General features: G+C 44.8%; 1 protein-coding gene across 3 annotated transcripts in view; it reads right to left on the bottom strand.

Annotated features, from left to right (window-relative positions):
• phactr2 (phosphatase and actin regulator 2) overlaps positions 1 to 14,734 on the bottom strand; it is a 131,092-nt gene extending 116,358 nt beyond the window's left edge. For 2 of the 3 annotated variants that reach the window (XM_072580261.1, XM_072580262.1), the window contains exon 1: positions 14,377 to 14,734. In XM_072580261.1, the coding sequence (XP_072436362.1) occupies positions 14,377 to 14,419 (43 nt within the window). In that variant the 5' untranslated portion in view covers positions 14,420 to 14,734. The remainder of the gene's footprint in view (positions 1 to 14,376) is intronic. The other variant, XM_072580260.1, reaches the window with a different exon arrangement.
• Between the last annotated feature and the right edge of the window lie 916 nt (positions 14,735 to 15,650).

Genomic DNA, 15,650 nt, shown 5'->3' with positions numbered 1-15,650 from the left:
CAGGACTGTTGTTATCAGCAGTACACAATTGCATAGAGTCCCAAGAGTAGCACGACTTGTCGATTCTTTTTGGGTAGGCTTGTTGGTTGTGCTATCTAGGACAGGAAATGTGGCTTTCTTTACACTAATCTGAACAGACACAGAGTGCTCAGTTCAGCATATGCTGATCAGAGTCAAAGAAATGTACATCACAGAAAAAGTGGTCCAACTCGTCCACGCCAACTCGATATCCCAATTTAATCTAGTCCCATTTGCCAGCATTTGACTCATATCCCTCTAAATCCTTCCTATTCATATACCCATCCTGATGCCTTTTAAATGCTGTAATTGTACCAGCCTCGACCACTTCCTCTGGCAGCTCATTCCATACACGCACAACTCTCTGTGTGAAAAAGTTGCCCCTTAGGTCTCTTATATATCTTTCCCCTCTTACCTTAAACTAATGCCCTCTAGTTCTGGACTCCCGCGCCCGGCAAAACACTTTGTCTATTTATCCTATCCATGTCCCTCATGCTGTTATAAACCTCTATAAAGTCACCACTCAGCCTCCAACGCTCCAGGGGAAAACAAAACCCAGCCTATTCAGTCTCTCCCTCCAAACGTGGCAACATCCTTGTAAATCGTTTCTGTAAATCCTTTCAAGTTTAACAATTTCTTTCCAATATCTGGGAGGCCAGAATTGCACACAGTATTCCAAAAGTGGCCTAACCAATGTCTTACGCTGCCACAACATGAACTCGCAACTCTTATATTCAACGAACTGATTAATAAAGGGAAACAAATGATGGGACAAAAGGCAGTGCAGCATTCCCTCAGTCCTGCAGTCAGAGAGCAGCCCAGCTTGCACTTTCACTTTCCTGGAGCAGACTGAAATGAAGCACCTTTTGGTTCTCAGGTGAAAGTATGGTCAATAATGGCCTGGGCTCGGGGCTGTTGGCAGGTTGTGGCGGGGGGGGTGGGGGGGGGTGGAATGTTACATCAAGACTCTATAATGAAGACTCTTGCTTTCTGTCCCTGACTCTGTTGCCAACGAAATTAATCCAGTGAGGATTAGGTAGAATTTCACCAGGAGTCTATTCTGCCTCCCATTGTAAAAACACTGGAGGAAGAACATTCATGTTGTCTCTGTAAAAGTTTCTGATGTCACTGCGCAGAACCACCAACCAACATTGTGAGAAGTCAACCTGTGAATTCTTAAAGCAGACGTTGAACATCTGAAATAAAGAACAGAGTGCTGGAGAAATTCAACAGGTCTGGCAGCATCCATAGAGAGAGAAACAGAGTCAATGTTCTGAATCCAGTCTGACTCTTCTGAAGAAGTATTGACTTTTACATGAATTTACATAAGTCTTGTTGCTATGGAGTGGCTTAAAAAGCATCAAATATGTGCTTGAAGATAAGTCAGCTCCTTTCATTTTGAAGTTAAGATACCTCAATCCCGTCATTTTCTCAATGCTGACAATTTTGCATTTTAAGCTTTAAATTATAGAATTGTATTCCATTTCTTCACTTTCTTGATGTCCGTTATACTTTGTGCTGCTTTTTCTTTGCAAGTATTAGCTGCTGAAAGGAACTTTTCCCTTTGATTCCTTTCTCAAAGAATCAATGACCCGCCCTGTGTTCCAAGCGAGGGTTGCTGAACGGCTCATCAGTCAAACTGTTCGTGTGGAGTGGAAACACCCCTGGAGTTCCCCTCTCACCCACTTCCCTGCGCTCTGCACAGACCCAAAAACCAACAACAGATGTCAGTCAAGGCAGAGCAACTCACCAAGTTAATACTTGGCAAATAATAAAAGATCCGTTTTGCTGTAACACCACCCAGAGCAAAAAAAAACACAACTTGAACCTTGTTTGGCTCAACAAACCTTGTGGCTTGCTAAGAGAGATAGGTTCCCACAATCAATTAGATAGACTGGATAGAAATAGGCCATTCGACCCTAATGGCACCTGCTGGCTCTACACAAGTTTTCCTTCATTACTTCATCTCACCTCATAAGTAAATCCCACGATTGCTTTTGCCCCTTCTGTGCTTAACCCTTGAAATGTTCAGTGTTCATGACCTCAACCACTCCATCTGGTAGGAACTTAGGAACAGAAGGCGGCCATTGAGCCCCTCAAACTTGTTCTAACATTCAAAAAGATCATGGCTGATCTGTGACCTAACTCCATATACTTGCCCTTTGGCTCACACTCCTAATACCCCGGCTTAACAAAAAAAATTATCTACCTCAGGTTTAAAAGTACCAACTGATCCAGCACGTTAGTGTCGTTTGTGGAAGAGAGTTCCAAGCGTCTCGCACCCTTTGTGTGTAGAAGTGCTTCCCAACATCGCTCCTGAACAGCCTGGCCCTCACTGTCAGACTATGCCCGTAACTCTACAATCTAAAGAGTGGAAATAGTTCATCTTTATCTATCTTGTCTTTTGCTGTTAATATCTTGAAACTTTCAATTAGATTGTCCCTTAATCTTCCAAATTCCAGAAAAATAACAACTGGCCGAATTTGTACAATCCCTCCTTCTAACTTAGCCCCTGAAATCCAGGTGTCATTCTTGTAAACCTATGCTGTACTCTGTCTGGTACTGATACACTCTTCCTAAGGTGTGGTGCTCAGATCTGCTACAATTGGAGCTTAACTGAGATTTTGTATAACTGCAGTATAACTTGTGCATCCTTATACTCAATAGATATGAAGTCCAGCGTTCAATTAGTTTTCTTAATTATTTTCCAGAGCCGTTTGTGAAATTTTAAAGACCTGTGCACCCAAACTCCCAAGTCTCTTTGGACATCCGCTACATTTAACTTCACACCAACTAGAAAGCACCCTACCCTCTTTCAGCACAAAATGGGTAAGCTCACACTGAACTCCATCTGCCACAATTTAACCAATCAATGTCCCTCTGTAATTGTATGTAATCATCTACACTGTCTACAATGCTGCTTGACTTTGTATCATCAGCAAATGTGGATACATGACTTTCTATGCCATTATCCAAATCGTTAGTAATAATGTCATTAATTGAGACCCTAACACAGATCATTGTGGGTCACCACTGGTCACATCCTACAAATTTGAGCACCTACCCATCATCCCTACTTTCTGTCACCTGCCACTTAACCAATTTCCCAGTCATGGCACTAATTTGCCCTCCTTTGGGGAGGGGACAGCCTGGTGGTATAATCACTAGACTATCAACCCAGAGGCCCGGGTAATATTCTGGGGACTCCGGTTCAAACCTCACAATGGCCAATGGTGGAATTTTGAATTCAGAGTTTAATGATAACCATGAATGCATTGCTGATTGTTGGAAAAATTTATCTGATTCACTAATGTCCTTCAGGAAGAAAATCTGCCATCCTCACCCAGTCTGGCCTATATGTGGCTCTAGATCCACAGCAATGTACCCTCTGGGCAATTAGGGGTGGGTAATAAATGCTGGCTTCACCAGTGACAGCCACATCCTGTGAATGAATAAAAACATTCCTGTAGTTTGCTACCTTAGTTAAAGTCTCTTATGTGGAACTTCATCAAATGTCTTCTGGAAGTCCATACAAACGATATCCAGAGACAATCCCCGAGCCACTACCTTAGTCACCTCTTCAAAAATTCCAATGGGATTTGTCAGGTATAACCGAATGTCATGAATACATGCTGGCTCTCCCTAATCAACTTGAAAACTTTCACTTTATCAGTTACTTCATCCTTGCTGAGAGACTCTGACAATTCCCCCACCACAGATGGTAGGCTAACTGGTCTGTAATTCCCTGGTTTTCCTCTTCATTCTTCTTAAAAAGTAGAGTGACGACTCCTATATCTAGGGAATTCCTGAAATTTCTGAAAACACTGTAGCTCATGCTTCAACAAGGTGCTCCCCTATTTCCTTTAACACTCTCAGATAGAAGCCGTCAAGTCGGAGGGATTTGTCACTCTTTAATTCAACTAATTTCCTCATTACTGAAGTTTCACTTGCATTAATATTATTCAGTCCCTGTTCCTGATCCACTGTCAAATTTCCTTGGATTTACTAACTGTTTTCTATTTATCTTCCAGGTTCTTCCTTGCGGTCTGCAGAAACAATTTGATGAAAGGGACACATCTAGCTCCCTCTTGAATATATCTAATGAACTGGCCCCAAAAGCCTCCTGTGGGAGAGCGCTCCACAGGTTCACAACTCTCTGAACAACATTCTTACTCATCTCAGTCGTGAATGGCCTACCCCTTATTTTTAGACTGTGACCCTTTGTTCTGTATATCCCCAACATCAGGAGTATTTTTCCTGCATCTAGCCTGTCCAGTCCCATCAGGATTTTATATGTTTCTATGAGATCCTCCCTCATTCCGCTAAATTCCAGTGAGTACAAGCCCAGTCTATCCATCCTTTCCTCATAGGTCAGTCCTGCTGTCCTGGGAATCAGTCTGGTGAACCTTCACTGGACTTCCTCAATAGCATAAATGTCCTTCCTCAGATGAGGAGACAAAAACTGCTCACAAGGCATGGCCTCACCAAGACCCTGTATAACTGCAGTAAGACATCCTTACTCAATACTCCAATCCTCTCACTATGAAGGCCAGCATGCCATTAGCTTTCCTCACTGCCTGTTGCACCTGCATGCCAACTTTTGGCGACTGTTCCACCATGACACCCAGGTCTCACTGCACCTCACCTCTTCCTAAACTGCCACCATTCAGATCATAATTTGCCTTCCTGTTTTTGTGACCAAGGTGGATAACCTCACATTATATTGCATTTGCCAGATAATTGCCCTCTCAGCCAGGCTGTCCAAGTTACCCTGCAGCCTCTTAGCATCCTCCTCACAGCACATCCTGCCATCCAGGTCAGTGTCATCTGAAAATTTGGAGATACTGCATTCAATTCCTTCGACAAATCGTTAACGTGTACTGTGAACAGCTGGGGTCTCACCACTGAACCCTGCGGTACCCCACTCATCACTGCCTGCCATTCTGATAAGGACCTCTTTATTCCAATTCTCCACTTCCTGTCTGCCAAGCAGTTCTCTATCCATGTCAATACATTACCTCTGATACTATGAGCTTTAATATTCCTTATTAATCTCTTGTGTGGAATCTTGTCAAAAGCCTTTTGAAAGTCCAGAAACACAACATCTATTGCTTCACCCTTGTCCACTCTACTGGCCACAGCCTCAAAACATTCCAGAAGATTTGTCAAGCATGATTTCCCTTTAATGCTGACTAGGACTGACTCGGATCCTGTTTTCCCACCGTTCCTCAATAATTTGTTGACCTTCTTGTTCTTTTTTCAAATCAAAATCATCATGGCAGTAAACCACATCCATTTCTTCCCGTTTTTAAATTTATCCAATTTCCATAAATGACAATACACATTACACACTTTAAGATCTGGAACCCAGATTCATTTATGCAAATGATCAAGCGTCCTTCAGTCAGCAACATTGCATATTTACGTAGCACTTCTTAAAAAGGAACAAAACAGCAATGCATTTCAAAAATAACATCAGACAGCTAAATAAGGAGTTTAGATTACTTACAGTGTGGAAACAGGCCCTTCGGCCCAACAAGTCCACACCGCCCCGCCGCAGCGCAACCCACCCATACCCCTACATTTACCCCTTCACCTAACACTACGGGCAATTTAGCATGGCCAATTCACCTGACCTGCACATCTTTGGACTGTGAGAGGAAACCGGAGCACCCGGAGGAAACCCACGCAGACACGGGGAGAACGTGCAAACTCCACACAGTCAGTCGCCTGAGGCGGGAATTGAACCCGGGTCTCTGTCGCTGTGAGGCAGCAGTGCTAACCACTGTGCCACCGAAGTGCAGGTACTTTAATAAGTGGTCGGTGACCAAACGTTTGGTCAAGGAGGTGGGTGTTAAGGAAAGTCAGGTTGAAAGTGAGGAATGGTTTAAGGACAGACTTTCAGAGCTAAGGGCCAAGGAAGGTGAAGGTATAGTCAGCAGTGAGAGAGCAATTCCAACTGGACTGCCAGATTACACTCACAGAAATATCTCAGTGTTGTAGATTTGGATTTTGTAGATTATATTTGGAAGGACAAGGTCATAGAGATGCATTTGACAATAAATCATATATCTGTATCAATATCAGTATCCCAAAATGACAGCAGCAGACGCACTTCAAACAGATATCACTGGCCGCTATGTGGCCCGAGGATGTGGCAGGAACTATGTGAATGCAGGACTTTTCCTTCACTGATTCACTGGCTAGTAGGCATTTATTTCAGGGGACAAATGGGTTGTCGAGATCTCTGAATGTACCAGGAAGGTGGAAAACATGTCATGGGAAAAAGCAAAGTATATGGGAACTTGACTCTTAAAATACCAGCAGAGTTAGCAGTGTAAACTTCTTTCTAAAAAAAAAGCACAACTGACTGACTTTTTAAAAAGTAAAACTGCTTGGGAGAATGCCAGCTACAATTTTATCTCATCAGGGGCGATGAGGTATGAAGGTTATGACAGGAGAGAAATCATCACAGCCTGTGCTACCAGCATAACCCACTGTCTGTTCCAATAGTAGATGCATTGCATGTCCAATGGGGCCTGTGAATACTGCTTCTTGGAAAAGCACTGTGAGAAAAAAGGCCAACTGCATCTATTGACCTTGTATAAATTCAGACTGCTCCAGACACACTCACCAGGCTGACACTCCCAGTGCAGTGCCGAGGGAGTGCTGCACTGTCACAGGCACCACCTCTCTCAAGGAGATTTATTCACTTTTGTGGGTGTCTCTGGCCAGGCCCAGCATTTATTGCCTGTCCCTAGTTGCCCCTTGAGAATGCGGTGGTGAACTGCCTTGAACTGCTGTAGTCCACCTGCTGTGGGTCGACCCACAATGCCGTTAGGGATGGAATTCCAGGATTTCAACAGCGATATATTTCTAAGTCAGGATGGTGAGTGGCTTGGAGGTGAACTTGCAAGTGGTGGTGTTCCCAAATACCTGCTGCCCTTGTAGATGTACAGCATGGAAACAGACCCGTCCAACCCGTCCATGCCGACCAGATATCCCAACCCAATCTAGTCCCAGCTGCCAGCACCCAGCCCATATCCCTCGTTGGTTTGGAAGGTGCTGTTGGACATCAAGACAAATTTCTCTGGTGCATCTTGGGATAGTACACATTGCTGCAGTGATAGAGGGAGTAGATGCTTGTGGGTGCAGTGCCAATTGAGATCTTATGAACTGCGGCACCATTTGGCCTGTTCTCATTAATGCAAACTAGTCCATGGCACTATTTGAAAGAGGGGAACCGGACAATACTAAATCCTTCAACTGACGTTACCACATTCTCAGCTCACAGCCACAAGGTTCCGGACACACTCAGTGCAGTACAGCGGGTGTGCTGTACCGTCAGAGGTGCCATCTTTCAGATGAGACTTTGAACTGAGGTTGTATCTGCTTTCTTGCAGGGGTTGGGTGGGGTAGAAATTGTAAGAGATCCCATGGTTCCTATTTCAAACTACAGTGAGAGGGGTCTGCCTGGTGTCCTCACTTCTTCACAATCACACAAAAAAACAAACCGGTTATCTGGCCATTATCATATCATTGTGTACGGAAGCTTGCGGTGGGTAAATTAAGTGTCACATTTAAAATTAGATTACCTACAGTTTGGAAACAGGCCATATGGCCCAACAAGTCCACACCAACCGTCTGAAGAGTAACCCACCCAGACCCATTCCCCTACCTATTATTTACCCCAACTACTGCGCCCAACACCATGGGCAATTTAGCACAGCCAATCCACCTAACCTGAACATCTCAGATTGTGGGAGGAAACTGGATTATCCAGAGGAAACCTTTCCAAACATAGGAAGAATGTGCAAACTCCACACAGTCATCCAAGGTGGGAATCAAACCTGGGTCCCTGGCACTGTGAGGCAACAGTGCCAACCACTGAGCCATTACGCCGTCCTTAATGTTTAAGGCATTCAAATAGTGACTGAATAGCCTGTTTCCACACTTATGTTTTCTCAGCTCAGTTTTACACATTTTAGATTCCAGCAAGTGGTTCAGAAAGTTTCTTTCCAGTTTGGTGCACTTGTCCATCCAAAGTTACAATTGGCTGCTCATGACTCATGCATGAAAAACGGAAGGAAAGGCAGCTGCCCCAGCGCTGGACTCCAAACGGTTCACAGCTATTTCCCATTCTGAGCTCACCCCACTGTCTTCACTCTCATCAGCATTCAGTGCTCATTCTGGTGACACAGGAAATCCTGTCACTTTCCGTTCTGCCAACACACATGACTCTGACGAAGAACAAAACTCAGGTCCAGCAGCTTTAGCCAAGACAGTCCCTTTCACAGGGTGATCTCAACGGAGTGTCTGCCTGTGAGGGCCAAAGGGATCTCAGTTTAAACAGCTCAACCAAAGCACAGCAAACCTCAACAAGTGAGGCACTCAGTGACTTCAATCATTGAGCTATAGACAACCAAGAGGTGGATTAGTGCATTGCTTCTCTGCAACTCAGTCAACATGCACATTCACGTACACATGGTTTCCCAAAGACATGTATATTCTGACGTGTGCGCACATACATGCAGACAGACATGTATGTGTGCACACACGTACACTTACACACATCAAAACACACAATGTCTCACTATGTAGTTCCTGTTCCTGGAAGTCAGCCTATCATACAAAAACACTGTGCTGCTCCTCATGTACCACAGAAAGATTTGGGGGAGTACCCACCAGACAGGGTCACGTTCAGACAGGAAGAGGTGCCAATTGGAAAGGTAATACTCTGAATTTATGGCTCGTTCCCACGAGTTACTTCATGTCGCCCCATCAGCATTGCCTCCAATTCCTAATGCCCTCACCAGCTTCCCTTTGAATACACCTTTCAACTCAATTATTCCATGCAATAGAGAGTTCCACATTCTCACCAGTTTGTAGGTGAAGATTCTTTTGGACCTCCCTTCGATTTATCAGGGACTGATTGATATTTGATTACTGCACATTCCTGATCAAGGGCTTATACCTGAAACATTGACTCTCCTGCTCCTCAGATATTGCCTGATCTGCTGTGCTTTTCCAGCACCACACTTTTCAACTCTGACTGATACTTGGAGGAGGTCAGGTGGTTCAGTGGGTAGTGTCCTCACCTCCGAGCCAGAAGCACTGGGTTTGAGTCCTACCTCAGACTGGGTGGCCCAACAGGGTGCCCAGCAGTTGGAGCATCAACTTGCAAAGCCTCCCAATGCAAGCTCATGGCAGGAGTGAAGACTGGGAGAGCTTCCTGGCCAGAATATTGAGAGTCTCCATACCTTCTTACTGTAACATGGATGTAAAAGTGCATGTTGCCACACAATTCAGATTCTCTGCATGAACTGAAACACAACACAACCTTATATAGTCATTGCTAGTGCTAGTCTTTCGCCCAGTGAAACCATTCCCTCTACGTTTCCCTGATCAAAGCCTTGCACCATTTGATAGACCTCTATCGGATCATCACTAAGCCTTCTCTTTTCTTGGGAAATGTTTCATCTTTTCTGATGGTGCTCCTCAGAAGCAACCACATACCAGGCCACAAAGAGTTCACTGTGAATAGATTATTGAGTAATTTCACACTATCAGCACAAATTGCCTTATTAACGGGTAGTTTGGATACTCATTTATGTACTGGGAGGACTGCAGCTGCTGGAGTCAGAGTTGAAAAGTGTGGTGCTGGAAAAGCACAGAGGGTCAGGCAGCACCCAAATGAAGGGCTTATGCTCAAAACATCGATTCTCCTGCTCTGCGTATGCTGCTGACCTGCTGTGCTTTTCCAACGCCACTCTTGTCTACTTATCCATGTAGCTGGGTAAACACACTCTCCATTGTACCCTGCCAAGTACCAAGTCGGTACTGTCAAAGATTTGGGTCTGGGCCACTGGGCTTTTTCACAACGACCAACATGGAAATTTTCTTCAAACCTTCTTTGACTCTGGCAAACCCAAATTGGCTTCTCTGTCAAAGAACTGTGGATGCTGGAAATCAGAAACAAAAACAGAAAGTGCGGGAGAAAGTCATCTGGTCTGGCAGCATCTGTGGGCGGCACCGTGGCACAGTGGTTAGCACTGCTGCCTCACAGCGCCAGAGACCCGGGTTCAAATCCCGCCTCTGGCGACTCTCTGTGTGGAGTTTGCACATTCTCCCCGTGTCTGCGTGGGTTTCCTCCGGGTGCTCCGGTTTCCTCCCACCATCCAAAAATGTGCAGGTTAGGTGAATTGGCCATGCTAAAATTGCCCGTACTGTTAGGTGAAGGAGTAAATGTAGGGGAACGGGTCTGAGTGGGTTGTGCTTCGGCGAGTTGGTGTGGACTTGTTGGGCCGAAGGGCCTGTTTCCGCACTGCAAGTAATCTAATCTAAAAAAGCAGAGTTAATGTTTCAACTCCAGTGACCCTCCTCCAGAGGAAATAAGAACCATTCTGAAGAAGGATCACTGGGCCCAAATTCTGCTTTCTCTCCACAGATGTTGTCTGACCTGCTGAGTTTTTCCAACACAGTCTGTTTTTGGAACTCTGACAGCAAACAGGAGGCTGTACGTTGCGGTGCCACTAACAGCAATGCAGTTGAAGTTCACTTGTAGTGGGTATCAGTGAGTTTCTACACCTTACACACTATAGTGTACTCATCGCTGCTAAAGGATACAAGAAAATGGAAGTCTGGCACCTAGGACACGTAGAAACAGGCTTAAAAAGAGATGGGATGCTATTTTATAAAACATGAGTGGTGGATGCAGATTGGTTGGACCATCATTGGCATGGAGCTGCAGTTAACTGTCAATCTTAATTCTCAGTCCAGGCTCACAGTCTCCATTTGGTCAGGGGTGTTGCCACGGCAGTGGATCAGTGATAGTCTCTGTGACTCTTTTGGTTCCACAAAAAGATGCAATGTACGTATGAAATACATCTGTCCACACAACACAGGGTTCCCGTGCTTCCATGAATGCAGCCTCCAGCCTGCGCAAGTACTTCACTCTGCCAGTCAGATTTTCAATCGGTTACCAGTGCAACTCTCAGCATGTGTAATAAACAATAACTAATCCAAAACATTTCACTGGGCTAACCATTCCTGAGAGTTCACTGCTTCATCCAGTTAACATGGAACCAACACTCATATGGACTAATGATTCACTAATTCCAAATGAATTGTACTTTGGACAAGTTGGACCTATACGTTCGGACTTGAGAAGGATGAGATGATCCTATTAAGACATAAATGATTGTGAGAGAACTTAATAGGGTGGATGTTGAGAGGTTGTTTCTTTATGTGGGAAACTCCTTCAGCCCATCTTTTACAGCAAATAGAGCATTTGCATAATGTAGACTTTGTTAAAATGCAGGAAACACTACAGCCAATCTGCACACAGCAAGTTCTCATAAACAGCAATAGGATAATGACCAGATTATCTGGTTTGGTTTGTAAGTGATGTGGTGAAAGGGATGAACAATGATGAGGGAAAATCTTCTGCAACTCTCTCCTCAATGGAGCTTTGGCCTGGACTTTGTGTGGGGGTCTGTACAGCGGAACTCAATGCAACATATTTCTGATCTGGAGGCTGGAGAATGCTGCCCACATTGTTGGCAGATCTATCAAAGTGTGGTTGGGGTAGGAAATGCAGCAACCTGTAAGATTCTACAAATCATGATGGGGTGAATGATCTCCAGCAATACTGTCCCAAGGGAGAAATAATGACCAGGACATTGATAGAACGTCATTCTTCTTTGAGATGTGAAAACTGCATCCAGCTGATGGGCACTCATTCACAAAATAGCATCTCTATCTCTCAATGACACATTCATGTCGCTGGACTGGAGTTTGAGCCTCAACTCATGAGACAGTCACCAACTTGACAGAGAGAGAGAGAGAGAGAGAGAGAGAGAGAGCGAGAAAGCAGGATAGGAACTGACAGCTCCAATGAGGAGCTAGTAGAGGTGAGTCAGATGGGACAAATTACCTCCTTCCACTGGGAGATTTTCCCCAATTGACGACAAATGAGCCAACAAGGGGGAAGAAACAAGCATTACAAGTTTAGTTGGCGCCATTGATGCGGACACTATAGTGAAAATATTTTGCTTTTTCTTTGATATAAAAAAGGAGTTTTCACCCAACCCGGATTGGTCTTAGACTGTGTCAACCGAAGAAAGCAAAGACAACAAATGAATGGCATCTGAACGTCACCAAACAAAGTGAACCCAAACTCCCTCCCCCCAGCTTTCACTACCGACAGTGTGTGTGAACAGGAACCTCCCCAACAATCAGTTAAAACACTCAGTAAACCATCTATTCTGGAAACACCCCTTAATAAATGGCATTGCCCCTATCAAAAATGTCCCTTCCTCTCACAATTCTAAGAAGATGTATTTTCCAACCTCCAGCTCATTTCATACAATGATTGCCTCTCTATCCACATACGTTTGCAACTAGTTTTTGTCGTCAAACTCTCCTCAAACCAGCTTCACTTTGATCATCCAGGAAGCACACTATTGTCTTAAAAGACAAATAAACGTACCCTCACCACATCACCACTTCCTCCTCATTATAGAGGCTTTCTCATGACCCAAATTAGATGCTCCAGACCAGGAACAAGACATGTTTGACTGGTGATTAGCCTTTCCTATTTGATGTCTTTTCATCTCCTATCCAACTCATTGCCTGCACTCTGTGTGTTGCTCCTTCAGCAGGATTACTAAAATACCTTCCTGAACATTTTAATCCTCTTCTCTCTCTCTCAATTAAAACATTCCATTGGGCACACGATGCCATCAAAAACAAGAATTAAGAGCAGAAGCAAGCCATTCTGCCATTCAAGTCTGCTTTTCCATTCAATGAGATTGTGGTTGACCTGTTTGTGTTCCGAATTTCACATTCCCATCAACCCCCAATAACCTCAGATTCCCTGCCTAACAATCTCTCCATCTCTGCCATAACAACACTGAATGACCCCTGACCTCTGGAGGCAGAGTGCTCCAATATTCCAGAGAGAAAAACAATTTCTCATGTCTGTCCTGAATGGCCAACCCTTAATTTCAGACAAAATCTCCCGGTTAGCTCAGCTACCAGAGGGAACTACCTGTTCACATCCACCACAGAGAGCCCATCCAGCAGCTTACACAGTTCAAACCAATCACTGCTCTCTCTTCTGAGCCCAGTAACCACACATGAGCAGGAGCAGGCCATTCGGCCCTGCTCCACCATTCAATAGGATTCTGGTTGATCATCCAACTCAGTCCCCTGTTCCCACTTTCTCCCCACATCCCTTTTGCCTTGTAAATAGAGCTAGCTCCTTTTTGAAAACTAATTCAGTCAATCAAATTCATTCTGCTAAGGCAATCTGCTCAGTCCAGCTAGGCAGAAGTGGGTACTGCAGATGCTGGAAATTAGACTCAAAATTAGAGTGGTACTGGAAAAGTACAGCAGGTCAGACAGCATCCGAGGAGCAGGAAAATCGATGTTTCAGGCAAAAGCCATTCATCAGAATCCCTGATGAAGGGCTTTTGCCCAAAATGTCGATTTTCCTGCTCCTCGGATGCTGCCTGACCTGCTCAGTCCAGCTATCAATCTCACCAAACAACAACCCACACTCTCTGGTTATTTTTGGTTGGTTTAGATACAAAACCAGGAGGTGACCTGAATGACAAGTGAGAAGGTGCTGCGGGGGGGGCAGATCAGACTTGCCCCTGCGCTGTCAGTGAGGGTGACCACACCTGAAACCCACTAACCTCGGTCTCTACCAGAGATAGAGTAAACCTGCCTCTCAGAGGCACCCTCCCCCACTGTCAGCAGCACAGCCTGGTTCCCCTCACCCTCCATCTCAGAGAAAGCAATGGTGGGCCATGAAGGAGTGTCTTGACAGGATACACTCCTGACCTTACTGTTCCTAGCTTCATTCCCAAGGGAGTTCTACTCCTGGCTTCATCGCCCCCACCCACCTAGGGGAACTTCCAGAAGTTTAAGGAAAAAAAAGGACAGATTTCACCACAGACTGGCAACTCATTGAAAAGTCTAGCTGACCTTTATCCCCAGCAACAGGTTTCCAGTGCAAAGCACTGGCTGCTGGTAAAACTCAGCACCACAAGGGTTAATTATCACTCAGCGAGAAGCTGCAAAATTAAATGTTGATGGCAAAACAGAACAGGATGTTCCATTGTACAACATGCAAAGTAACTTCAAACCACTTCGGAGTATTTGTTGTTTGGTTAATGAGATTAAAACAAAATCATGGAGTTAACTGATCTGTACTGAGAATCTTTTTTTCTTTGTCGCCATCCCCCCACACCCCCGTTTAGCAACACAAAGGGGTCAGCAGCTCCATTGATTTGAACAGGACTGGCCCCACACAAATCTTTGGAGACAGAGGCAGACTGCAGATGTACTCACCGCTCGCAGCCTCGGGGAAGGTTGACACTGAAGTCTGGCCCATTTTCTTCCTGCTTCAACAGGACTCCTTACTCTGCCCGCTCGCATGAAGTCGGTAGGTCGTCAGAACTGTCCCAGAGACATCAAAGAACCGCAGCTCCTCCAACAAGCAAGACTGCCGGGCTTCATTTTCACTTTCTTTCTACAGAAAGTGTTTGGAACTAACTAACTAACTAACTAACTAACTCTCTCTCTCTCTCTCTCTCTCTCACGCAGAGAGAGATTATTGAAAACTTTCACAGCTCCAGTCTCTCTCTCTCTCTCTCTCTCTCTAGTACAGACCCAACCTTTCACTGCCTCAGCCTCTACACCCCGTCTGTTTCTGCTCAGCTAAAATGCTTGTCATTCCTGTATGCAGATTAACTGAGAGAGGTCAGAGGGCATGCGGATTATGAATGTCCCTCTTGGAGCTGTGTTCCCTGGGATGGGGGGGAATTAAACTCGAAGTGGTTGTGGGGTGGATGAGTAGAATCAAAGATTCCTCTTTTGGGAGATTGCCCATCCTTGCAATTGAAAATGAGTTCAAGGAAATAAAAAAACGAATCATTTAAGGTCTGGGAGTAGCACATTTCGCTTCCAGAGTATGTGAGATTCAGGGTGACTGGATGTAGCCAGGAAAGCTGCAGAATCAAGTGTAAAACCAGGAACCAAGAAGTTTCATTTAACAAAACAATGTTTTAATATATATTTTAAAATTCTTTATTCCATTTCCCTACAAAGAATTCCAAATAAAATTTTGTAGCATCCTAATTTAACTATTCCTTTCTTATGAATAAATCATGCTGCCAGTTCCATTGTCTTTTACCTAAGTTTTTAAAATTCACTCATAGAACACAGGCATCGCTGGATGGGTCCACATTTATTGGCTGTCTCTAGTTGCCCCCATGAGAAGGTGGGGTTGAGCTGCCTTCTTGAACCACTGCAGTCTACCTGCTGTAGGCAGACCAACAATGCCATTAGGGAGGGAAATTCCAGGATTTTGACCCAGCGACAGTGAAGGAATGACGATTTATTTCCAAGTCAGGATGGTGTGTGGCTTAGAGGGGAAGTTGAAGGTGTTCCATGACACTCCTGACTTGTCCCTTGTAGATGGTAGACAGACTTTGGGGAATCAAGAGGTGTTTTTCATTCATTCACAGGATGAGGGCATCGCTGACTGGGCAGCATTTAATACCCATCCCTAATTACCCAGAGGGCAGTTAAGAGTCGACCACATTGCTGTGGGTCTGGAGTCA

The sequence above is a fragment of the Chiloscyllium punctatum genome, chromosome 11 (genome assembly GCF_047496795.1).
Source record: "Chiloscyllium punctatum isolate Juve2018m chromosome 11, sChiPun1.3, whole genome shotgun sequence".
Lineage (NCBI taxonomy): Eukaryota > Metazoa > Chordata > Chondrichthyes > Orectolobiformes > Hemiscylliidae > Chiloscyllium > Chiloscyllium punctatum.
Note: the sequence above shows the minus strand (reverse complement) of the source record. Positions and strands in the feature narration are given on the sequence as shown.